Source organism: Oncorhynchus nerka, linkage group LG14 (assembly GCF_034236695.1).
Source record: "Oncorhynchus nerka isolate Pitt River linkage group LG14, Oner_Uvic_2.0, whole genome shotgun sequence".
NCBI classification, from domain to species: Eukaryota; Metazoa; Chordata; class Actinopteri; order Salmoniformes; family Salmonidae; genus Oncorhynchus; species Oncorhynchus nerka.
In genome coordinates this window covers 44,686,612-44,714,566 of record NC_088409.1, presented here as the reverse complement: position 1 = coordinate 44,714,566, position 27,955 = coordinate 44,686,612, and the positions used below count along the sequence as shown (strand labels likewise).

At 43.8% G+C, this 27,955-nt stretch overlaps 1 protein-coding gene across 1 annotated transcript in view; it reads right to left on the bottom strand.

The window, feature by feature from the left end:
- Positions 1 to 27,955, bottom strand: part of LOC115141202 (mannosyl-oligosaccharide 1,2-alpha-mannosidase IA-like) — a 240,448-nt gene that overhangs the window by 43,776 nt on the left and 168,717 nt on the right. Inside the window, exon 4 of the mRNA XM_029679931.2 lies at positions 18,285 to 18,365. Coding sequence (XP_029535791.2) covers positions 18,285 to 18,365 — 81 coding nt within the window. The remainder of the gene's footprint in view (positions 1 to 18,284; positions 18,366 to 27,955) is intronic.

Genomic DNA, 27,955 nt, shown 5'->3' with positions numbered 1-27,955 from the left:
CCTTGCCATTTAAACACTAGTTGATTGACATCTGCCAAATCCCTAGCTAGCACACGCCAGACCAAGCCTGTGAGGCACTTTGTGATGAGCCTGTAAGGCACTTTGTGTTTTCGTGTGTGATTGTGTGTGGGTGAGTGTGATTGTGTGCCTGTCTGTGCGTGCGTGTGAGAGGTGTGAGTGTGTACATCTGTGCTTCCATCTGTCCATGTGTGTGTATGTGTGCTGCCTACACGGCTGTGTCTGTCTGCTAGTCAGCGCTTCTGCAACTCATCCATCACCTTGGTGAGGAGGGGGAGATGAGGGGTCGTGATGGCAGTGCATCAAGGCTGAGCGGGCCCAATCAGCAGAGGCCTCTGTCTCTAATGGAGTGATAGATCGGCCCGTCTGCCCCTTGTTAAACAGCCCCACTCCAGCTGGTGCCCAAAGTCAGGGGCATCCTGCCCACCCTGTCCGCCGGGCCACTGTCTGTCAGAGAGGGAGCAGAGCGGGGAGAGGGAGGGAGGGTAAGAGAGGAGTCGGCTGGCAGTGCCAAAGAGATAGATGGGACACAAATGATTGATTTCTTACTTTCCTAGAACTCTGCTTGTGGTGGAATGCGGTTGCTTTTTGAGCTTCAGTGAGCGAGAGAGCGAGAGAGAGTGTGCATTGCACCCCTGTGTGTGCGCGTCTGCATGCTCACAACTTCACACATCGCAGTGCCATTCATTTGTACCACATTTGTACACACTAAATATGACATCTACCACCTGGCTTCTGTCATTCGACGATAAAACAGCTTCCTGTTTGGGTGGCAGCTGGCCCAGTTTCTAGAAGACCAAATCCATCCATGCTAGCTGTCAGTAGAGCATTACTGAACTGTACACACGTCTCCAGCTCGGAACTAGCCCGGAATGACGTGCCGTAGCCTAAGCCTCCACGCATATTAAACAAAATATCAACCCTTTTTTTTTTTGTGCAGTAATCATATTTTTTTTAACAAAACTACATTTACATTTACATTTAAGTCATTTAGCAGACGCTCTTATCCAGAGCGACTACAATGATACTACATTCCATATCCGGGCCTCGAGGGGAATCGAGGGAAAACATCCCTTTTGTAAAGTCAGCAATCACTATAGCTGTCCTGGACCAAGGACGCATCCCAAATGGCAGACTTTTCCCGACATAGTGCACGACTTTAGACCCGCAGTATATAGAGGGGATAGGGTGGCATTTGAGACGCAGACCAAGTGTTTCTATGTGGACTGAGGGAGAAGGAGAAACGCCCAGTGAATAAACCTGTACAGTACGTAGAAAACTGAACCCGACGCAGACAACGAAACAAATCAATACCAGCCCATTGGGGACATGTACTCGACAGTGTTTGGAAAAAGCATGTGAATAGCCTTACAATAAACTAGTATTCATTAGTGTATCACTTACTGTGGTGAAAATCACTTAGGAAATGTATTTTTTTCCAAGAGAGTAATTTGGTTCGAACATCTCTGCCTCCAGCTGTGTCAGGCTACCTCCCGTGGTGTTATTGTGTTGGCTGCCTTGAGTTTTCAAACCGTACCAACCAGAACGACAATATTACCCCACAAACTCACATAAAAATGAGGAGGCCTTCAAGGGAAACCATCAATCAATAATGGACTGTGATTTTAAGCCTGTCAATCACACTGGCTGGGAGCTACGTACAGTATAATGGGGCGGCTTCCGCAGCCCTCCTAGGGACGGTAATGTCGTCAAGTAGATTCATTCACCACAGTACATCTACAAAACCCACTGACAGGCTTGTGAGCCATCAATCACCAGAAATCGCATTAGAAAATCTTTCTTTTTCATTTAGACCACTTTGCCATCCAACTATGGCTGATCAGAGAGAACTGAAATATGCATCCATATACATGAAGGGTTACAAAGACGGGGGGCGGCAACAACTCGTCCACGTTCATGAGCGGGAATCAGGATGAACGTCGAAGAATCCAACGGAGCCTTTATTCCTTTATTTATAGCCGCGACAGGTTTTCATGGGCTATTTCCTCTTACCACAGTGTCCCTACTCCTGCCCCAGGTGTCACGTGTGGAGAGGGAAAACTAAAAAGAGTGTGCTAGAGATGAGAGGGGAAAGAAGGAGAAGGCTTTAACTTGGGGATTAGAAGACTTTCATTATCCTCTCGGACGCCATCTATGGCCTTTAAGTGCTTCCAGAGTGAGAGAGAGCGAGAGAGAAAGGGAGAGTGAGATGGAGAGAATGTGTATAGTTTAGTATGAGCCCCTTGCCCATAGGGAACATAGATCAGAGAGCGTTCCACAGGTCCTGTGGGACTGTGCTAAATGTGCTCTCTCCCCTGACACTACGAAGCCTTGCTGCCCTAGGAGGAGAGCTTGTGAACGGACTGCTTTATCTCACAGACATCTGGGTGGGTCAAACTCACAGCAGAACCAGCTGGGAGGCCAGGGAGTGAAGGGAGAGCAAGGGAACCCATGCATTTACACTAGCTGGGGATGACAAGAGCAGGGTAAATATACCAAGAAAAGGAGAAAAAGTGAAGAGCTTGAGGGAGGAGTGAAACATAAAAAGCAGGTGGAGGAAAAGAACAGAAATGGCAATTTGTGGAAAAGAAAAAGAGGGAGACAGAAAGTGGGCCATGGTCCCTGGCTGCTTTAATCCAGACGCTCCTGTCAGAGTATTTAATAATATAGACCATATCACCATCAGCACATCATAAACTCTGTACTGTGGAGTGCTGAGTGAAGGACAAGGCTCCATTACCCCATGGCTCTGTCGTAAAGCAGACACAAGCAAGCCTGCATGTACAAACACATGCACACAGGCGCGCACACACACACACACAGCTAAACAGGACACACACACACACACACACAGCTAAACAGGGGACACGCTGTTGTAATGATACATAAAAGTCTGGCTGGGGTTATTTGCTATTTCCAAGCTTCCCGCCTCCGCTTCGTGGTCCTTCATCCTTCCGAATCATCAATGCCGGGGGGACCACTTCCAAATCTCTCCTCGTGCTGCTTGCCTGCTGCCTGCTAAAAGGCCATTAGCTAATTGCGTTACACTAAATAAGAAGAACCAGATCAATTACAGAGTCGGCCTGTTCTAGCTCGCCTCTGTGTGTGTGTGTGTGTGTTTGCACGTGTGTGTTTGTCTGTGTGTGTTGAGGTTAGGTTGGTGTGATAGTTGCTACATACACAGAAATGCAGGTGTGGAAACCATAGTGGGTAATCCAATAACATACCTGAGCGATATGGACCAATGCGAGTTTGGAGTGAGCTAATACGTGATTGCTATTCCCCGAGCTGCAAAAGCTACATGCAACATTATTCATCCGGTCATTCATTACTGCACCCAGGCCTTCTATCTGTCTGGCAATTAATGTGTTGCTTTTATGGCGCTTAATTAATAGCGCACTGCATCTTCATTACATCCTAAATGAATATCAGAGAAGGGCTTGTGCAGTGTTGCTCTACTCACTAAACCATCGAAAGATGAATCACAGACACTGAGATCAGATAAGAAAGAAATACTCTCCTGTCAGCAGACACGGTATTCTTTCTACGTGGCATGGCCTCGAAATAACTCAGGTATTCTGTTCCTGCCCATTTGTTGTTCTTGTTTAATTCTGTGAAGCATTCCTTTCATGCGGATTCTTCTTTGGGACCGTGCGCTGATGTGACTAGGTGATGTGTGTGCACCTTGACTAGGTGATGTGTGTGCACCTATTGCATTGTTGTGTCTACTCAAAAATAAAAACACACAAACAAACAAACACACACACACACACAATAACCAATTCCATAAAACCTTGTTTGGAATAAAGAACAACGTGACCAAACTTGTCTGAATTCACAATGCCTTCTTGACAGCACGAATTGTGATGTCTGTCGTGAGGATGACAACAAGACGCGATCAAACGTACTTCCCCTTTGCCTCTGTCTGTCTTCGACTGCGAAACAAAGGGCCAGATACACCGCTCTACTTCTCAAACTTTTCTCAAAATCTGCACGTACAGTATATGTAAGCGATAAACAACAAGGGGTTATGAGTTTTCTGGGAATAATGCATGATGGGGAAGGTGACAAGGCAGTTCCCCACCCAGACTGAAGACATATTGAGCGGCTGAAGCTCTAAATGGGAGAAGGAGTGACTAACTGTAATTAATCCATTTAGCTGTGACCACAGAGCTCCACCAGGCAGGCAGGCAGGCACTGTGTGTGTGTGTGTGTGTGTGTGTGTGTGTGTGTGTGTGTGTGTGTGTGTGTGTGTGTGTGTGTGGTGTGTGTGTCCTAACATCTTAATCTCCTCAGTCACAAATCAACCACAATCTCCCCACTATGGAGAAAGCCTTTTCCCTGGAAGACATAGATCACTAGCCAAAGCCACCAGGATCAATACCATACACTGTTTAAAGCTGTGGCCTTTGACCCACAAAGACTGTTATATACTGTGGCCTATAAAAAATACACTTTACAATCCTTTTTCTTAATTATGAAAGCTAAGGGGCCATACTTTGAAGGGGGTTTATTGTTGTCGTAAAACTGTACAGTGCTGTACATTTGTTTCTGTTCAGAATACACAGGGTAGCCTACAGAATACGCCGGGTAGCCTACAGAATACGCCGGGTAGCCTACAGAATACGCAGGGTAGCCTACAGAATATGCAGGGTAGCCTACAGAATATGCAGGGTAGCCTACTGAATACGCCGGGTAGCCTACAGAATATGCAGGGTAGCCTACAGCATACGCAGGGTAGCCTACAGAATACGCAGGGTAGCCTACAGAATACGCAAGGTAGCCTACCAAATATGCAGGGTAGCCTACAGAATATGCAGGGTAGCCTACAGAATATGCAGGGTAGCCTACAGAATACGCAGGGTAGCTTACAGAATATGCAGGGTAGCCTACAGAATACGCAGGGTAGCCTACCGAATACGCAGGGTAGCCTACAGAATACGCAGGGTAGCCTACAGTATACGCCGGGTAGCCTAGAGAATACGCAGGGTAGCCTACAGAATACGCAGGGTAGCCTACAGAAAACGCAGGGTAGCCTACAGAATACGCCGGGTAGCCTGCAGAATACGCAGGGTAGCCTACAGAAAACGCAGGGTAGCCTACAGAATACGCCGGGTAGCCTGCAGAATACGCCGGGTAGCCTACAGAATACGCAGGGTAGCCTACAGAATACGCAGGGTAGCCTACAGGATACGTAGGGTAGCCTACAGATACGCAGGGTAGCCTACAGTATACGCAGGGTAGCCTACAGAATATGCAGGGTAGCCTAGAGAATACGCAGGGTAGCCTAGAGAATACGCAGGGTAGCCTACAGCATACGCAGGGTAGCCTACAGAATACGCAGGGTAGCCTACAGAATACGCAGGGTAGCCTACAGCATACGCAGGGTAGCCTACAGAATACGCAGGGTAGCCTACAGAATATGCAGGGTAGCCTAGAGAATACGCAGGGTAGCCTAGAGAAAACGCAGGGTAGCCTACAGAATACGCAGGGTAGCCTACAGAATACGCAGGGTAGCCTAGAGAATACGCAGGGTAGCCTACAGAATACGCAGGGTAGCCTACAGAATATGCAGGGTAGCCTAGAGAATACGCAGGGTAGCCTAGAGAATACGCAGGGTAGCCTACAGAATACGCAGGGTAGCCTACAGGCTACAGAGGCTATATTTTCCATTGCGTCAGTTTTCTTTTTTTCTACTCCCACTCAAACACATGTTAAAGTTGTACTCAACATGAAAAATAGATTAATTTTCTTTTCCAGCTCTCTATCATTTGCTGTAAAGTTTAAAACTGACTTCTCTGAACAATTCTTCCTCTGAGGAAAAAAAACAACACAATTTCTCCTCATTAAGCACATGAATGTATTTCTTATTGGAGTGAATACATGAGCACGCTGAAGGAAAGATACTAGGCTAACTGACGAACAGAGTGGATGATTTGTCGTCGGGCCAAAAACCACTGCTCCTCTGGGAAAAAGGGGACGTGACTGGTCAATCCAGGGGTGGACTCAGTACTAGCCAGTAGCTCACTTCAGCTTGATGGCCCGAGTGCTCAGCTCAAAGAGTGACAGAGATAGTGGCCGTGTCTGAATACCCATACCTGTGTCTTAAGTAGTAGGCCGTTTTGAATATGCGGAAAAAATGAAGTATTTTGGATTTCTCATTGAAAAGGGTTTCTTGTTCTCTTGGCCTTGGTCAGAGCTTCTAAACTAAATACTAAACCATATTTTCATTTCTGTATGTGTCTAGACTGGGGACTCGAGATGTAGAAACATTTTTTTTGTCATGCTACTCAGGCTTTTGATTTGAGCAGAGCGTATGGATTGTTTTAGTGGTTTAGGCTAGGCTAACTATTTCATTCTTGAATGTTTGCATTTGCAGTCATTATGACCTCGTTCCCAATGATCAGTGCTTCAGTTTATTATGTTGCTGTCCGGGGGTTCTGAATTTGCGATGAACCTGACTGCCCACGTTGTTCTGTGTAATAGCTTGTTGATTTGAACATTTGAAAAGTTTTGGTTGTGTACTAGGCTATTTGATTGAATGTATAAATGTTACAGCACTTTGGTTTCGCTAATAAATATGTTCCAAAGGAAACAAATGTTACTTTAGTCCTTTTTTATTTAATAGGATAGATGCTATATGGCTACAGTATAGGTTGAATGTGATAGCCTGCCTATAACCAGCCTGGGGAGACCTATAACTCCATTAGGTTGAATGTGATAGCCTGCCTATAACCAGCCTGGGGAGGCCTTTAACTCCATTAGGTTGAATGTGATAGCCTGCCTATAACCAGCCTGGGGAGGCCTTTAACTCCATTAGGTTGAATGTGATAGCCTGCCTATAACCAGCCTGGGGAGGCCTATAACTCCATTAGGTTGAATGTGATAGCCTGCCTATAACCAGCCTGGGGAGGCCTTTAACTCCATTAGGTTGAATGTGATAGCCTGCCTATAACCAGCCTGGGGAGGCCTATAACTCCATTAGGTTGAATGTGATAAACTGCCTATAACCAGCCTGGGGAGACCTATAACTCCATTAGGTTGAATGTGATAGCCTGCCTATAACCAGCCTGAGGAGGCCTATAACTCCATTCCAATTCTATTCAGAGTATAGAGAAATTCATCAAATTGGAAATGAGCTATTATCAGGCTGGTTAATACAATGCATGTCTGTTGGATAAGGAAAAATCCACCTGCACTCGGCCCCCGCCCCACCTACTCAGTCAGTCAGGAGCCGCTACTGTGTTGCGGCCGTGGCATACCGCATACTTACTAAATAGTATGCGGCGATGAGAACGTAGTATGTAGTTTAAGTATGTATTCAGACACGGCCATTGCGCGCGCGCGCGTGTGTGTGTGCGCATGTGCGTGAGGGGACTGTTCAACTAATGATGCTTTGAAAATGGGATGCCAGGCTGTTATGTGGGCTAGGCAGAGTCAGAAGAAAAGAGGCCTGGATTCCTCAAAGCCCCGCATCATTAAAGGCAGCCTAATGATCTGATAGATTCCATTTTGTTTGCTGGTATCAATGTTGTGACTTGTAAAAACAAAGGAAACAGGATTCATCAGACTCTCCTCAATAGGGGTTGGGTTGCATTTGGGCATGGGTGAAAACCTGGGTTGTATTCGATAGGGCACACTGTAGCAAGAAGCATCATAACGTTTTGCTACAGAAAATGAAAATGAGTGTTTCTTATGTCAAGTAGTCCCTCCCTGCTCCAGTCCGTTTTCCTCCATTTGGTGCCTAATGACTACAACCCTGCCCCGGCTAAATCCCACTGTCCTTTAACCCTGAGCAGTGCAAACGCTTTTGAGACCACTAAGAACTGCAAAAATACTAATTGAAAGAGAGGAAAAAAAGGTTGTCCAAAATAAAGGGAGTGGAGGCAAATAAATGATGGGGGCTATTAAATATCAAAGGGGAAATGAGGAAGAGAAAAGGCCCAAGGTCCTTCTTTGTATGAATTCTCTTTCTTCTCACATCAAATTGTCCAATTAAATTCTTAGCATCAATGGCAGCTCAACCTCTTTTACGCTCTTCCCCAATAGTGTGTCAGTATTGATGATTGACATAATTATTCTGGAAAGTGGAACGGGAAGAGGTTTATTGTATCAAGCTGAGCTATTAGTCTATACATGATTCAGCATACATAAAATGCATGCTGTAATAATGCATTCGAACATAAAATACATAATACATGTAGTAGTTATATTACAATACAGTAAGCTTCTTGGTCCAATGCTTTCTTACTATATAATGATGTAGCTCGTAAGAAGTCCCACGAATGGGATTACATGTTTGTACATATACACACAGTGGAAGGAAGGTTTGGAGCAGTAGAATCGAGAGCTTTCTTCTACTGCTAAGCCCACAGCCCAGATACAGAGCACAGCAGGTTACTGTGTGATTAAATGATGATCCACTTTCATCTGCAGAAAATGAAATGTCTTTTTAGACTTTTAAGCTGCTGAGCAAAAAAAAAAGACACACATGCACAGAATTTGTACACGTACACACAGACACAGGCACAAACACACACACACACACACACACACACACACACACACACACACACACACACACACACACACACACAGACACAGGCACAAACACACACACACACACACACACACACACACACACACACACACACACACACACACACACACACACACACACACACAGACACAGGCACAAACACACACACACACACACACACACACACACACACACACACACACACACACACACACACACACACACACACACACGCCATCCTCCACTGTAAGAGTCTTTGTAATCCGAGAATTGTGAATTAGAGGGCTTTGTCTAAATGGATTGGGATTTACAAAGACATATTGCGAGAGGCAGAACGGCCGGATTCCTTGATTACATTGGCAAGAGGCAGAGATCTCTCTCTCTCTCTTCTCTTTTGTCAATACTGTAGTAAACATGGGTTGACACAGTAGGGTTTTTATTCCCCATAGGATCTGCTAACTCTCTGAACACAACGGGTTTGGAATGTTGAGACAGGGACAGAGTCAAGGACATTATCATGCCAGCTTAAATTCAGAGGAAAAACACAAACCTTTATAGATACTGTGTAAACGTGCGAATGGAATCGGGTCAGTGCCCATCAAATACACGACAGCCGAGATGAAATTATGATTTATGTCTGACCTCTCAGAAAGCCGCCGTTGGACACACTCCAGCCATCTGACACATAAATTGTAGTCTAGCAGTTGCTATGTTGCCATGGACACTACTGCTACAATCACCCACAAGTCATGGCTGAGGTCGATATCCCTGTAACTAGCCATGATTGTACTATACTGTACGACAGAGACCCTCCCAACACACTACATTAACCTGCCAGTCATGTCACTGCATAATGATGTATCTTTCAAGCTAACGTACAGTATGAAGCGATTGGTCTGATTGAGGTCGAAACTCTCACTCTATCCTCAGCTCGCATGAGTGTGTATCCTTCGCTCTCCCTCCAGGTCTGAGGAGACAGATCCCTGTATCCACATTCTGATGGATATAAGGAGGACTCCTTGTACCACAGCGGTTGATATTAATTAGATTGCCTCCGCCAACTTTCCCTGAAAGAAAATCACCTGGAGGATATTACACACACACGCGCACACACACGCGCGCACGTTCGAACAGGCACGCCCAGGTCAGCTCCAGGAAGGTGAGATATGTTCTCTGGAGTGGATGGGTGAGAGAGAGCAGAGAGAAGATGAATAGCAGTGGGTGTAAGACAGATACAGTGGAGAGGGTAAACCCTGAGGGGGTGCGGGGGGACGGACGGACGGACGAGAAAGAGCATTGTTGAGAATGAGAGGTAGAGTGAAGAGGAGAAACCTAATTCAACACGGAGGAATTCTCAGCTTTGTGGTGATGGTGTGTGTCTTCGGCGTGGTTTGTGTGTTCGGCATGGTGCAGCATGGTGTGTTCAGTGTGGAAGCAAAAGTTTAAAAAATTAAAATACAAAATAAGGCTTTAGCTACAGACAAATTCCATCCCCTGCACTGACACTTTCTGAAATTGTGGTAATTCATTGACACTCACAGGACTGGAGGCTGGGGGACCTATTCTCCTGTGACACCACTGACGTGGAGACCCGACTGGCACAGGAAGAAACTGACACTAGGGCAGTGAACCAGGAGAGGTGGAGAAGACTCTTAATCAGCACCTGTCTACTTCAAGGGCATATGAATGCTCTTTCCCCTCTGTCCTCTCCCTTTCTATCTCTCTCTGTCTCCCTCTTGCTCTCTCTTTCCATCTCTTGCTCTCTTTTCATCTCTTTCTCTATATAATATCTCTCTCACACACTCTCTCTCTCTCCTGAACAAATGAATGTACTTCCCTCCCCACTACCTCTCATGGCTGCCACTGCCTCTGCTCTTGCTGCCTGCCTGCCTGCCTGTCCTCCACTCTGCTCACCTCAATTTTCACACAAGGTTAACTGAATTATCTCCCTCCCGTTCACAGCCTACTCCTGCTAGAGCAGTGGTATTCAAAGTCGGGGTTACGACCCCTAGTGGGTTGCTGTAGAATTGCAGTGGAGTTGCCAACATATTAGTAACATTTCAAATATCTACTAACCCAAACCCTATCTTTAACCGTAACATTAACATTTATCCTAACCATAAACTTAATTCATACGCTAGCCCTGACCTTAACCCTTACCCTAACCCTTATTCTAAACCTAATCCTAATCCTAGCCCTAACCTTAACCCTTATTCTAACCCGAACCTTAACAAGCAGTTGCTTAGCAACATATAGTTTGTTGACAGCATGACCATCTGTAGACCATCTACAGATACAAAAATCTGGACTATCCAAGTAAAGTATGACCGATTTATTTTATGGGACAATATAAAAAGATGATTTGAAAAATAACATTTTATTGAGTAAATGTACGTATTGGCTCTCTTAGAGAGATGAAAATGTAATGAATTGACGTTTACTTGTTGATGTGAAAATCCAAATGTACAGATGCTAAGGTGGTGTCATTAGATTTGGGGCGGGGTGTGGTCCACAGAAATTCTGACAAAATAAACGGGACCCCCCCCCCCCCCCCCCGAAAACATTTGAATAGCACTGTGCATGTGCATGGGAATAGAGCAATTCAGAATACTATCACACACACACACACAGACAGACACACATGCGCACACATGCACAGATGCCTCCCATTTAACAGAGCTTGGGGTTTCAGATGAAATCGACATGTCCATGAAGAGGAGAGTAGTTGTACAGAGTTATCTGACTTACAGAATCTGCTGGCCAAAAGTAATGGAATTTAGATGACTTCACCCTAGTCGAGTGACCTTGCGCAGGTTACAACTTGAACAAACAGTACAGTAAACTTTACAGCTGCATACCGTGGGCGGGTGTGTGCGGTACACTCCAAGGCTTCTTCGGGAGGTCGCTGTAGGATAAAACGGTTCTACCTTGAACCAAAAGGGTTCTACCTGGAACAAAAAAGGGTTATTCAAAGGGTTCTCCTATGGCGACAGCCTGAAGAATCTTTGAAGGTTGTAGATTGCACCTTTTTTTCTAAGAGTGTTCATCAGTATACGAACAGAACAACCTGAGTGAAACAGAGCATGTAACAGAAAACAACGATTCAGCATTGTGGTTAGAGCGCTGAGAGAGCCCTTTATGCAAGGTACTTAACCTGGGGCGGTGGTTTAACTGTAAGCCAAGGACCCCCATGGGTCTCTATCTGCCCAGCAACAGACACAATCATACCAACAGCACTATTCATGGTTAGGGTGTTACTCTGGCCTAATCTAAACACTTCTCACTTCTCCACCTCAATCCCACAAGGAGTCATCATTGTTCTCCAACATCAATTTACCATCAGGGGCTGCAGAATGTCCTCCAGTGAAACTGGTTCTGCTGTCCCATAATAAACTAATAAATAAAAAAAGTAACGTCCCTTTTTCAGGGCCCTGTCTTTCAAAGAGAATTCGTAAAAATCCAGATAACTTCACAGATCTTCATTGTAAAGGGTTTAAACACTGTTTCCCATACAATTAATGAACATGCACCTCTGGAATGGTCGTTTAGACACTAACAGCTTACAGACGGTAGGCAATTAAGGTCACAGTTATGAAAACTTAGGACACTAAAGATGCCTTTCTACGGACTCTAAAAAACACCAAAAGAAAGATGCCCAGGGTCCCTGCTCATCTGCGTCAACGTGCCTTAGGCAAGGAGGCATGAGGACTGCAGATGTGGCCAGGGCAATACATTGCAATGTCCGTACTGTGAGACGCCTAATACAGCGCTACAGGGAGACAGGACGGATAGCTGATCGTCCTCCGCAATAGGCTGAGAGAGGCTGGACTGAGGGCTTGTAGGCCTGTTGTAAGGCAGGTCTTCACCAGACATCACCGGCAACAACGTCGCCTATGGGCACAAACCCACCGTCGCTGGACCAGACAGGACTGGCAAAAAGTGCTCTACACTGACGAATCGCAGTTTTGCCCAGGGGTGATGGTCAGATTCGCGTTTATCGTCGAAGGAATGAGCATTACACCGAGGCCTGTACTCTGGAGCGGGTTTGGAGGTCGATTTGGAGGTGGAGGGTCCGGCATGGTCTGGGGCGGTGTGTCACAGCATCATTGGACTTCATTGCAATCTCAACGTTGTGTGTTACAGGCAAGACATCCTCCTCCCTCATCCTCCTCCCCTCCAGCATGACAATGCCACCAGCCATACTGCTCGTTCTGTGCGTGATTTCCTGCAAGACAGGAATGTCAGTGTTCTGCCATGGCCAGCGAAGAGCCCGGATCTCAATCCCATTGAGCACGTCTGGGACCTGTTGGATCGGAGGGTGAGGGCTAGGGCCATTCCCCCAGAAATGTCCAGGAACTTGCAGGTGCCTTGGTGGAAGAGTGGAGTAACACCTCACAGCAAGAACTGTCAAATCTGGTGCAGTCCCTGAGGAGGAGATGCACTGCAGTACTTAATGCAGCTGGTGGCCACACCAGATACTGACTACAACTTTTGATTTTGACCCCACCTTTGTTCAGGGACACATTATTCAATTTTTGTTAGTCACATGTCTGTGGAACTTGTTCAGTTTATGTATCTTGTTATGTTCATACAAACATTTACACATGTTAAGTTTGCTGAAAATAAACGCAGTTAACAGTGAGCGGATGTTTATTTTTTTGCTGAGTTTATGTACACACCAGGGTTTCCATTAGGAACATGTTGCAGCGGACATTTGACCGGCAGCAATTTCATTTCCTGGACATTTGTCTTTTTTTTTTTTTTTTGTCTTTTAGTCTGCCATATTCCCGATGAGTGTGCATAATTCACTGTCTTTATCATTGGATCAATGACACTTTTTTTTTCTAGGACAATCATTTTCTCCTCCAGGTTAGATGGACGTCACATTGAATTTGTCTCTGCTTTTCGTAGGCCGAACATATGGATATTTTTATTGATCTGTTTGTCATTGTGAGGAGAGTTGGCTACCCTGTCATTTTTGTCGTATCAAAAAGATTCTACTGTCTCCAGTCACATAAAGTGTAGGAGAACTGCATGAAATGTGTTTGTCAAAGGTCAACATTTCCCTGTGCAAAGGACAAGAAATGTAGGCGATCTGATATAGCCTAGGCCTACTCTAAGCCACTATGAGCAGCATTAAATAGTACCTTCTGAGAACAGTAATCGAGTTATATATGCACTGCACTCGATCACTGTTCTCAAAAAAGGCTATTCAATGCACTGCATAGTGGCTTAGAGTAGCCTAAATCTTGACTATCCGATCGAATCATCACATTGGGAATAGTAGGCTCTCTTACCTAAGTCTGCAAATGCGAGGATGCATGGAATGATTTAATATGAAGATGCATTTTTATGGTGAATATTAGCTTCCCCAAACTTCAAACCCACGCAGCGCCTATGTTAGAATAACTGCCCACGTTTACTTTTCCTCAGTCAATAAGACAAGTAAACGCCCAGCAAAATCAATAGCCTATGTCAATCTACTATATCCCCCATTGTAGAAAAGTTGACCTATTCTATTGGTTAGATGTCATTCTGTGCTGGAAAGAATAGCCTTTTCCAAACAGATTCTGGGACAGTTGTGGGACGATAGATTCCAAATTCATACAACCAGTGGGCCTAGGCTACATTAAAAACAAACACAAAAACGTTAAAAAGCAATAAGGTTCACGCAACGGATCAGAACGTTAAGCATAAATTGTTGCTAAAACAAGTATTTCTTCAAATTATAATGGCAGCAATGCCGCTATGCGCTAATGTTCCTTCCGTTATGCAATTAAGCAGGAAAACGCCATTGTGAGCTGTTTCATGTGACAGAGATGAAAATATCCATTAGGAAATGAGGTAAGATCTAAACATGCAACAATTAGCAGGGGTTGCTAATATGATTAGGATTGTGCATTTGGCTAATGGACAATGCAAGAAAGTTGATTTTGAAAACCAATAACTACTGGTTTCAATAGTATATGGAAGTCTTCATAAAATAATTGCCTGCACGTTTAGTTGGATTTTGGCTAGGCTACTTTGAAGCATGGTAAGGTATTCCTCATAATATATAGTCAAATGTTCAAGTTCCAAACAATGAAGTATCTGTTTTCTCATTGCAAAGTGGTGTGTGCCGTACTGAAGCCTGTCTAGTTGCCTATGCACTTAAATGGCGAATGGGGAGCCTGCTTCATTTACCAGTTGATAAATAAAAATAGTTGCTCTTTTTAATCATGGCCATTGTTTTTTTTGTTTTTTTTTTTACACTCAATTGCCTTTAGAATTGTTGTGCAATGACTGTGTTTATTAAAGCACATGTTTCACTCCAGTAGCAACAAACAGCTGTTTGAGCTGCAACAGCATCTCTCGTGCTACATCGACTGTTATTTCAATCAATGAATATGCTAAAACACATTATTTCGCAGTGGGATTGGCCGGCGGCAAATTTTATTTATTGGCTTTTCATTTTTTGTGTGTGTGTGTGGGGGGGGGGTTGGCTATTACCAGACAACAGAAACCCTGGCACACACACACACACACACCTGTACGGATCCCCCCTGTTCACTGTCTAAAGTGATTTACGTTCCCTGCTAACTTCCAGGAAAAAGTGGCTTCTCAATTTGCCTCTCTTATCATGTGTGGAGGGAAAAGCAGGAGAAGAGGGGTGGCGGTTGGAGATGGATCAAATAAATATCGCTCCAGGAGACCCGTCGTGGGCCAGGCAGTGTGTAATGGGATGGCACACCGTAACACAAAAGCACTACACAACCTCAAACGAAGAATGTGAGGGAGAACACACTTCTGTACTTCACTGTACTTCACACATATGATGTCCAAATTAGGACTTAATATTACAAGACGTAGCATGTAGAGGTAACTGCCAAAATAATGGAAACACTTGATTTAATGAGGGATACAAAGCATATTGAACGCAGCTGTTTCCACACAAGTGTTTTTCCTGAGTTAATAAGTGTCATCATGTATAAAAATGCTGGGCAGGCCATTATTTTGGCTACCATGGCGATGGATAACAATGCCCCCCATCCACAGGGCTCGAGTGGCCACCGAATGGTTTGATGAGCATGAAAACGATGTAAACCATTTGCCTCAGTCACCAGATCTCAACACTTACGAGAGATTCTGGAGCGGTGCCTGAGACAGTGCATTCCACCACCATCAACAAAACGCCAAATGATGGAATTTCTTGTGGAAGAATGGTGTCACGTCCCTCCATTGGAGTTCCAGACACTTGTAGAATCTATGCCAAGATGTGTTGAAGCTGTTCTGGCTCATGGTGGCCCAAAACCCTATTGAGACAATATGTTGGTGTTTCCTTTATATTGGCAGCAGTGGACGTCAGTGATGTTTAAGATTTTTTTTATGAGCATTTCCTTATTTCTATTACATTATATTAGCTGACTGTCATTCATATTCCATTCACCCAGTTCAATGTAACAGTGATAGGTTTAGGCTACTACATGATACTCAAAATGTTCCTATGCCCATCATGAGGTTGCAATAACCTAGCCTATGAATGAAAGTTTACAACGTAGGTGCACACAGGTGGAGAGAAAAATTTGAGGAGGCATGGACAGACAGTGACACATTCAATACCGCCTTGCACACTCTTGCCTGCATCTAGCTGATATAGGGTGTAATCATTAGTCCAACAGTTGCAAACCTAAATTGTCTATTGGACAAATTTAGGTATGTTTATATCCATTTTGTTCCGTTTCAGAAACATTTTTCAACAGTATAGTCAGAATGAATACATTCCTGATCACAAGTAAACACAGTTCACTTTCATAAAAGCCACGTTGTATTCCTTCTCGCATCTATGCGCTCTCCTCCTGTCATCTTTTCCCTTCGTCGCTTGTGGGCGTCAATGCACAACACATCAACTGTACGTGACCAAGCAAAAAAACCTTTCCAAACCAAATCATATCATAACTGCTACACGCAGCCTACATCGTTGTCACCATATTAGCAAAAGTATTGTCATAGTCAACATAGCTAATAGAACTAACATGTTAGTAAACCTGCTACAATCATACAGTAACGTTACAGTGTACAGTCAGTAAGCAGTTTAGCACTTACACTGGCGGGCCCCGGTGGCAATACATTTGTAAAACCAAATTTACCTTGACTTGGATGAGTTCCAGTGTTGTGTTGGATAGTCATAGCCAGCTAGCTAATATAGCTAAACCAGTGAGCTGCATTTGCTATCTTAGTAAGGGAAACTGAAAGCTCTCTTGCTTCTCCTTCATTTAGGAATAAATGTATTTGTTAAAAGCTATTCAACTATTTTCTTTCTCTCTCTTTGAGTCAACTACTCAACACATGTTATGCACTGCAGTGCTAGCTAGCTGTATCTTATGCTTTCATACTAGATTCATTCTCTGATCCTTTGATTGGGTGGACAACATGTCAATTCATGCTGCAAGAGCTGTGATAGGGTGGAGGATGTCCTCCGGAAGTTGTCATAATTACTGTGTAAGTCTATGAAAGGGGATGAGAACCATGAGGTTTTGTATTGAAGTCAATGTACCCAGAGGAGGGTGGAAGTTAGCTGTCCTACACCATGGTGCTACCCTACAAAGTGCTGTTGAGGCTACTGTAGACCTTCATTGCAAAATAGTATGTTTTAATCAATGAGTTGGTGTAGTGATTATGTTTAGTGTTGTTTTATCTAAAAAGGAAAAAAAATGTAACATCTGAAAATCACTGAGAAGGATGGTCCTCCCCGTCCTCCTCTGAGGAGCCTCCACTGATTGGCAGTTACCTTGTACAGTATGTCCTAATATGAACTTACAGCAGCGAGAAATGGCACAGAAAACAAACACAGATGCCAGTGGGATCTCTAATGTAGCTTGAGGAGTGACAGACTATGAGAAGGGATTTAAGGGCTGGATGTAAGGGCTGCCTATAGCAATTTTACTCATCTGATCACATTTGCATTTCACAAGGTGAATTTAAAGTGCATTTGACAACGTCTAATCAGATTCTATCCTCATCGCAAAAACACGAGAGAGAAATGAAGGAAGATATGAGGAAAGCTTCCTAGGCAAACAGACAATTTGTTTGCCAACTTTTGATTCATTTGAACATTTACACTGCATGCCCTTTCAAAGAGCAATTTACTATAAGAAGTAAAACCATTAATAATTGCAATGGGTATAACCAATGATGACAGTTGTGTGTGCATGAATTTAAGCTTAAGCAACAGGCATCCACACCAAAAATCAAAACTGAGCTTAGTGCTATGTGGGCTGTATGGTGATATAATTTGACAATATTGATTTTACACGCTGTTTTTTTCCACATATATTCATATTTCATGAACATTCCACCGAAGAGCAATGCTGTGCTTTCTCTCCCTGACTCACTCAGCCTCCAAATCAATGTCCATTAAAGCCGACTCATATGACACTGGATTTGTTTTCCATTAATTTGGCATCCGCATGGATTGTCCCCACTTCATCTGAGCAGCCTAGAGCATCATGTCATGTACCATGCTTGGGCAGATGCTATTTTATAATCGCATGCTTGACCTCCACTCGGTTCATATTACATTGGTGAGTGTGTGTGTGTGTGTGTGTGTGTGTGTGTGTGTTTTATGACTTTGCAACATTATTCCACACATCTTCTTCATCATTCAAACCGCAGGGTCAAATCTCAATAATAAAGAAAGAGACATGTTGTTCCTGGATGGAGGGGAATAATAGACATTGATGAATCTTACCTCCTCTCCAGTCAGGTAGTACGCAGAGAGCAGCCCACCGACGTAACGGATATTCACCTCGAAGAGAGAAGCCTCGCCGTTCTGTAAGAGAGATCACACGGTATCAGAGTTGGAATTCCCCCGTTCAGGACACAGCCCAATCTCATAAATGACTAGTCAAAATCACTCGTATTTCTATCAACAGTCGCATGGCAACACCAACCAATCAGCCGTGTGACGATATAGAGTTTAAAAACATAATCAATAATTAATCAACCTAAATATTTAATTGAGCAATAATAATGAATGACATTTTGATGTTTGCGCTTTTGAGCCAAAGAAACATGTCAGAAATCCATATGTGAAGATCTCTTCACCGTGATAAAGGTGATTACAAAGGAATGGCCGACGTGTTGCCCATGGAAAACAGTGGAGTTATGCATAGTGTTATACAGTAGCAGTTAGCTAGAGAGTAGGCTTGTACCATCTTAGAACTAGTAATGCTTCCCATCCATAGCCCTATAAGATTCCATTTATATACGTTAAATAAAGACTCTAGAAAGGAATATTTCAATGAAGCCAGGGAAGAGAGTCAAAGGCTTGCGATAATGTTCGCTGCATTCTACTCACTCTCATGTCTAAGGATGTTTCGAACCACGGGGAGACTGTCGATTCTCCTCTGGCAGCCTTAGAAAATATACACCATCTAGTTCATTGACGACTCTCCACTCTTAACTCTTTTTCGTGTTTTCTCATCACATCGCCGTCTTTCCTATTCTCTTTGTTGTGAGTTCCAGGATTTGAAAGTGGCGAAACGGTGCTAGGCTTTCCTTTTCCATCTCCTGTTATGTCTGGTTCAACACAACTATCCAGGACAGGATGGTGCAACTGGGTTAAGATTAAGCTGTCGGAAATACACCATCTCAGAGTGCAATTAGTGCTCTGTCAAATCTATTATTATAGCTCCTGGAGCGATTTGCTGTTCGCCAACGTCAGACAGCGTTTATCAGTGCACTGCTCCATATGTTATGGGAATTAAGTTAAGAGGTGTTAAGCACTAACACGTGTCCCTGAATGAGATGGCGGTATGTCACCATAATTACAGACACTCATTCTCGCCCGAGGTTGAGGTGACGATGGTGCTTATTGACTTGGAGTCCCCTCAAGAAGGAAATTGCCATCTCAAGAAGCCACGATAAGGAAAGTGTAATTGGGTGCTACTGGAGAGGGTAATTACATCCAATCTGGAACCTGAGTAAAGATGTGGAGCGACTTTCTCTGGCATCCTCCCAACTCTATCGTTTTCCACTATACATTTGTACACACTGTATGAGAAACTCACAAAGTAAAGTCATGTACTTTTAAAACGTTTTCAAGAGATGAGTGTTACAGTTTGACACTCTACAAAGTTGTTCAATTCTAGTCTTACACTTTGTAATTATTAGGTAATGACTACCGGGCTAATTTGCGACTGAGAAGTTGGCCACTTTTCTTTCAAGACAGTTTAACCAGTTAAATACTGTAAGACAAACTGCCAATCCTCTGCCATGGTGACCCAGCAGAGGCGTCTTACCAACCCGTAGAGGAGTGGCCGCTCTATAATGGACCTAAAATGGTGGTGATTAGGGACAGACCATTTTAATTTGTGATGGTGGCTCTTTGGCAAGGGCAGCCATAAGGTACAATGAGGGGAATGTAACGGTGACTACGGTTCAACTGATCTGGCTCATGCTACCAAATACAAGCAACTCTTCAAACGTCTCATGAAAGTTCATTTAGTATGAGTGGCTTATTCCAGAGGCTTCGATGCTGATTGGGTCCATTGATAACGAAATTCTATTATACAAGACTTTCAAAAACATTTCCTTAAAATCCATTTTTGTGCTTAATTTGCTATTTGTTCTGCCAGATGTTTTCCAGTCATATATTTCCCAATATAACACTGTTCATTTGCATCACAGGGAATTATTAGGTCTTGCATCTGCGTTCCAAGACCACACACTCTCCACTGCAAACAAAGCAGATCGCCTTGGGGAAGCTCAACGCTAAAACCCACGGTAACCACTTCAACTGAAGACAAAAAAGCATCACACACATACAGTATTGTCATGGGAGAAACAATAAAAAAAAACTAATAAATCCAAAGTCTCCCCAGAAGCCTTTTCACGGGAATAAATAAAAAGAAATGTGTGCATATCTAATTGCTCCGCAGAGTGGAAAATAAACTCAGGTGAAAGAAGGAATAAAGCCAGGCCTGTTGTTTATCATTCCCTGCCTTTGTCTCCTCCCTCTGCTCAGCAGTGCGTCTAATTAGACGACAACACAGGGCTGTCAGAGTTAACACGCCAGCTCTAACTGCCTCGGTTTCTGCCACCCAGAAGACCTTTCTGCTTGTGATCCTCGCTCTATTGTAAGAGCACCCCCCACCTCCAGTACTGTACATACTGTATATGGAAGGAGATGCACTATTCAAATAAATGATTCGTCTGGGATCGGGCTGTGTCATACAAATTTGGTCAGCCGGTTAATGTCATGCAAAAGACTGCCGGTCTCACGGTAATTGATCGTTAATCAACATAAACCCGTTAGGCGTCTCCAGGCCGCCACACATACAAGCCGCTGATGCGCGCCTTTATAATATCTACATTTTGAAAAAAGTCTAATAAATCAACTGAATATACACCATCACAATACATGCATGATTTATTTTAAGCAGGTCAATAGAAACATTATGATATGAAGAACATTTATTTCAGAAGAACAGAACTGTATGTTATCTGGCTATGTGCCATGCCATAGGCAGTAGGCTTGTTAATTTAGCAGACCAGATATGCTTATAAGCCCAGTGACATTATTTTATATTATATGATTAGGTTGCATGAATTCATAGTAAGAAGAATATAATTGAACTTAGCTGAATTAAATAGAAAGTATATTTTTCCCATTACGGAGCAAGATTGCGCACACTGTACGAAGTGGCTATGTTGAGCATAAAAGTAGTTACATGAAACAGGACCTGCAGTATACTCTAGATCTAGAGTGATTTGGCAACTTTAGTTGTGAATGATACAAACCTTAGAATGCCTTAGAAATCAAAAGATAAACTCAGCAAAAAAAGAAACGTCCTCTCACTGTCAACTGCATTTATTTTCAGCAAACTTAACATGTGTAAGTATTTCTATGAACATAACAAGATTCAACAACTGAGACATAAACTGAACAAGTTCCACAGACATGTGACTAATAAGAATGGAATAATGTGTCAACAAAGGGGGGATCAAAATCAAAAGTAACAGTCAGTATCTGGTGTGGCCACCAGCTGAATTAAGTACTGCAGTGCATCTCCTCCTCATGGAATGCACCAGATTTGCCAGTTCTTGCTGTGAGATGTTACCCCACTCTTCCACCAAGGCACCTGCAAATTCCCGGACATTTCTGGGGGGGAATGGCCCTAGCCTTCACCCTCCGATCCAACAGGTCCCAGACATGCTCAATGGGATTGAGATCCGGACTCTTCGCTGGCCTTGGCAGAACACTGACATTCCTGTCTTGCAGGAAATCACGCACAGAACGAGCAGTATGGCTAGGGTCATTGTCATGCTGCAGGGTCATGTCAGGATGAGCCTGCAGGAAGGGTACCACATGAGGGAGGAGAATGTCTTGCCTGTAACACACAGCGTTGAGATTGCCTGCAATGACAACAAGCTGAGTCCGATGATGCTGTGACACACTGCCCCAGACCATGACGGACCCTCCACCTCCAAATTGATCCCGCTCCAGAGTACAGGCCTCGGTGTAACGCTCATTCCTTTGACGATAAACGCAAATCCATCCATCACCCCTGGTGAGACAAAACCGCGACTCGTCAGTGAAGAGCACTATTTGCCAGTCCTGTCTGATCCAGCGACGGTGGGTTTGTGCCCATAGGTGACATTGTTGCCGGTGATGTCTGGTGAGGACCTGCCTTACAACAGGCCTACAAGCCCTCAGTCCAGCCTCTCAGCCTATTGTGGACAGTCTGAGCACTGATGGAGGGATTGTGCGTTCCTGGTGTAACTCGGGCAGTAGTTGTTGCCATCCTGTACCTGTCCCGCAGGTGTGATGTTCGGATGTACCGATTCTGTACAGATGTTGTTACACGTGGTCTGCCACTGCGAGGATGATCAGCTATCCATCCTGTCTCCCTGTAGCGCTGTCTTAGGTGTCTCACAGTATAGATATTGCAATTTATTGCCCTGGCCACATCTGCAGTCCTCATGCCTCCTTGCAGCATGCCTAATGCACATTCACGCAGATGAGCAGGGGCCCTGGGCATCTTTATTTTGGTGTTTTTCAGAGTCAGTAGAAAGGCCTCTTTAGTGTCCTAAGTTTTCATAACTGGGACCTTAATTGCCTACCTTCTGTAAGCTGCTAGTGTCTTAACGACTGTTCCACAGGTGCACGTTCATTAATTGTTTATGGTTCATTGAACAAACATTGGAAACAGTGTTTAAACCCTTTACAATGAAGATCTGTGAAGTTATTTGTATTATTATGAATTATCTTTGAAAGACAGGTTCCTGAAAAAGGGCAGTTTCTTTTTTGGCTGAGTTTACATGGGATGCATGATGCGACTACAGGCTATTGACGATTTGAGAAAGTTCCTTGCCTCAGGCAGCACTCACTGTTTTCTCATGAAGTGATCATATTTTCACCCATCAGACTATTCTCAATTTAATCTTGTCTTTACTAATATGTAAAATTAGTTTCGATGTAGAACTGCTCATTATCAATTAGGCAGAAACAGGGGCAAGATAAAAAATTTAAAAAATGTCATCCGTATTCACTCAAATAGCGAATGGAGGCACACTTTCCTGCCGGAGTTTTCACTCATGTCATGTCGGGTAGGCTACTCTGGTTATTTCTCGGTGTGACAGGTGATATTCAGCAGAAACTCTGTATGCCATGAGCTCTCCAACCCTGTTCCTGCAGCTACCCAGTGCTTAATTTGGGAAACCAAGTGAAATCTGTTCCGGAACATTGATAGTAACTGTTGACAGCCCCTCTCTCTGCACCTGGAGAAAGGAATGAAGGAGAGACGGGAGGAGATGGAAACGCACAGTGGCAAGATATTCTGTAGCTGAAGGTAATGTGTCAGTCTATTAATATAAAAAATGCCCGATTACTTGGCTATTTAAAATCAAATACACATTCGTAGGCTAACTCTGAATTTGTTAAATTTAGGGTAGACCAATTAAACACCAAAGATATAGTTAAAAAAAAAAAAAATTATCTGCCAAGCATAATATGTGGTAGGCTATGTATTGTATAACGGCACAATCATTACTTTGATTACATTTTTTGTTGGGGGTCGGGCTCATAATAGGCCTATGCGTAATCTATTTGTGTTTTGAATGAATCATCACTTTAGAAAGCACTGTCCATTTGTTGTGTTCGGCTTTGAAACAACATCCACAATGGCCATGTTTTCCATTCAGTTTCAAACTGCTGTTGAACTTCTTCCTTCAAATGGATCAATCACAGTGAGGTGAGTTTTAAAAGCACAAACTGTTTTGATGGAAAGTGTTTGATGTGATTCGATGGCATTTGCATGGATATCAGAGTGGTTAGAGGGTCAACAGAGCCCTGAGTACCAGGCCATTAGGACCTGATGGTCATTAGCCAGTTGGATACTACTTACCAACGCATGTCCACAGTGCATAAATGGAGATTACCGTGACTCAATGGTCCCATAGGATTTTACTGTGGTCATGACTCATGGCTGCTGGTGTGGCGGTAAAACTCACCGCAACAGCCCTAATCTCGGATTGGTTTTATATGGTCATGTGGAGTAGGTCTGACTCTTTGTCCCTCGCTGCACATTCCAAACGCAATTGGGTTATTTCATAAAGCAGCTGACCAATAATGTAGCTACACAACAGAACACGGATCCAATGTGGACTTACACTACCGTTCAAAAGTTTGGGGTCACTTAGACATTTTCTTGCAGCTTCATTGAATAGTACCCGCAAAACACCAGTCTCAACATCAACAGTAGAGAGGTAACCCAGTGTCTGTGTTATTTTGCCCATCTGAATCTTTTTTATTTTTTATTGGGCCAGTCTGAGATTTAGCTTTTTCTTTGCCACTCGGCATAGAAGACCAGCATCCCGGTGTCGCCTCTTCACTGTTGATGTTGAGACTGGTGTTTTGCGGGTACTATTTAATGAAGCTGCCAGTTGAGAACTTGTGAGGTGTCTGTTTCTCAAACTAGACACTCTAATGTACTTGCTCAGTTGTGCACCAGGGCCTCTCACTCCTCTTTCTATTCTTGTTAGAGCCAGCATGCACTGTTCTGTGAAGGGAGTAGAACACAGCGTTGTACGAGATCTATGTTTTTGGAAAAACGGAACATTTGCTAACTGAGAGTCTCCTCATTGAAAACATCCAAAGTTCTTCAAAGGTAAATTATTTTATTTGAATGCTTTTCTTGTTTTTGTGAAAATGTTGCCTGCTGAATGCTAGGCTTAATGCTATGCTAGCTATCAATACTCTTACACAAATGCTTGTGTAGCTATGGTTGAAAAGCATTTTTGAAAATCTGAGATGACAGTGTTGTTAACAAAAGGCTAAGCTTGTGAGCCAATATATTTATTTCATTTCATTTGTGATTTTCATGAATAGTTAACGTTGCGTTATGGTAATGAGCTTGAGGCTATAATTACGCTCCCGGATACGGGATTGCTCGTCGCAACAGGTTAACCATGTCTATACTGTACTTCTGATCAATTTTATGTTATTTTAATGTGCTTTTCTTTCAAAAACAAGGACATTTCTAAGTGACCCCCAACTTTTGAACGGTAGTGTAAGTGCTGTGAGTGTGTGTGTTGTCAATGCTAACAGATTGGCATAAAAAGAATTGTGCTATCTCCCACAGCTGTGCCAACATGCGTAAAAGGAGGTTAGGAAAAAAATACATTGCTGTTGTGCCTTGTTGCTGTTCTGCTTCAGTGTACAGTGTACAATGTTGTTGTCTGTGTTTGATGCTTGCTTTTCGGTTGGTGAGCATTCAACAAAGCATGGCACAGATTTTGATCACTCGCTCTGCCAAGATTAGACTGGGACATAAGCCTGATTGGCACTTCCGCTGTGCTTTCGTGTGCCAGGGGGGCAAATGAGACTGTTATCGAGGCCTGCAATGGACTGCTCAGGCACAAATATAACATTAATGGTATGATTTAATCCTAATCCGGGGCTATCAGAGCCATTGGGTACACAACACACTGCACGTCCAGACTCTAGGTTTCAAACCGGTGGCAAAATCAGCACTCGGAAACCAAGCAAATAGATTCAGAGTTTTGTGGGAAGCTGAACAGACAAGCTAGTATTTAAATAAGCAATCGGGGAGTAGATCACACCTAAATCAAAGTTGGTGTTAGACCAACAGTGCTGTGATTTAACTCAACTTCACTAATTAGCAAGGATTGATTATGAAAGGGACCAATTAGGTGGTGCCACTCAGGTACTCTTTCATCCACACAATGGGAGCTGTAATTCTGCTAATACCGTTGCTGTGAACAGAAGTTCCTCAGAACTCCTTCCTTTCCTGTCACCAACAGGATGTAAAGCCAGGGCTGTTTTTGAAAATGTACAGTAATTATGGGCTTGTTTAGCATCAAGCCCATAATTAGGCTGTCCTAGACACCGGAGCTTTAATGACTAACCTGTTGGAGAAGAAAGTAAAAGTGCAATATGTGCCATGTAAAAAAGCTAACATTTCAGTTCCTTGCTCAGAACATGAGAACATATGAAAGTTGGTGGTTCCTTTTAACATGAGACTTCAATATTCCTAGGTAAGAGGTTTTAGGTTGTAGTTAATATAGTATTTATAGGACTATTTCTCTCTATACCATTTGTATTTCATATACCTTTGACTATTGGATGTTCTTATAGTATTGCCAGTGTAAATCAAATCAAATCAAAATGTATTTGTCACATACACATGGTTAGCAGATGTTAATGCGAGTGTAGCGAAATGCTTGTGCTTCTAGTTCCGACAATGCAGTAATAACCAACAAGTAATCTAACTAACATTTCCAAAACTACTGTCTTATACACAGTGTAAGGGGATAAAGAATATGTACATAAGGATATATGAATGAGTGATGGTACAGAGCAGCATAGGCAAGATACAGTAGATGGTATCGAGTACAGTATATACATATGAGATGAGTATGTAAACAAAGTGGCATAGTTAAAGTGGCTAGTGATACATGTATTACATAAGGATGCAGTCGATGATATAGGGTACAGTATATACGTATGCATATGAGATGAATAATGTAGGGTAAGTAACATTATATAAGGTAGCATTGTTTAAAGTGGCTAGTGATATATTTACATCATTTCCCATCAATTCCCATTATTAAAGTGGCTGGAGTTGAGTCAGTGTCAATGTCAGTGTGTTGGCAGCAGCCACTCAATGTTAGTGGTGGCTGTTTAACAGTCTGATGGCCTTGAGATAGAAGCTGTTTTTCAGTCTCTCGGTCCCAGCTTTGATGCACCTGTACTGACCTCGCCTTCTGGATGATAGCGGGGTGAACAGGCAGTGGCTCGGGTGGTTGATGTCCTTGATGATCTTTATGGCCTTCCTGTAACATCGGGTGGTGTAGGTGTCCTGGAGGGCAGGTAGTTTGCCCCCGGTGATGCGTTGTGCAGACCTCACTACCCTCTGGAGAGCCTTACGGTTGAGGGCGGAGCAGTTGCCGTACCAGGCGGTGATACAGCCCGCCAGGATGCTCTCGATTGTGCATCTGTAGAAGTTTGTGAGTGCTTTTGGTGACAAGCCGAATTTCTTCAGCCTCCTGAGGTTGAAGAGGCGCTGCTGCGCCTTCTTCACGATGCTGTCTGTGTGAATGGACCAGTTCAGTTTGTCTGTGATGTGTATGCCGAGGAACTTAAAACTTGCTACCCTCTCCACTACTGTTCCATCGATGTGGATAGGGGGGGTGTTCCCTCTGCTGTTTCCTGAAGTCCACAATCATCTCCTTAGTTTTGTTGACGTTGAGTGTGAGGTTATTTTCCTGACACCACACTCCGAGGGCCCTCACCTCCTCCCTGTAGGCCGTCTCGTCGTTGTTGGTAATCAAGCCTACCACTGTTGTGTCGTCCGCAAACTTGATGATTGAGTTGGAGGCGTGCGTGGCCACGCAGTCGTGGGTGAACAGGGAGTACAGGAGAGGGCTCAGAACGCACCCTTGTGGGGCCCCAGTGTTGAGGATCAGCGGGAAGGAGATGTTGTTGCCTACCCTCACCACCTGGGGGCGGCCCGTCAGGAAGTCCAGTACCCAGTTGCACAGGGCGGGGTCGAGACCCAGGGTCTCGAGCTTGATGACGAGCTTGGAGGGTACTATGGTGTTGAATGCCGAGCTGTAGTCGATGAACAGCATTCTCACATAGGTATTCCTCTTGTCCAGGTGGGTTAGGGCAGTGTGCAGTGTGGTTGAGATTGCATCGTCTGTGGACCTATTTGGGCGGTAAGCAAATTGGAGTGGGTCTAGGGTGTCAGGTAGGATGGAGGTGATATGGTCCTTGACTAGTCTCTCAAAGCACTTCATGATGACGGAAGTGAGTGCTACGGGGCGGTAGTCGTTTAGCTCAGTTACCTTAGCTTTCTTGGGAACAGGAACAATGGTGGCCCTCTTGAAGCATGT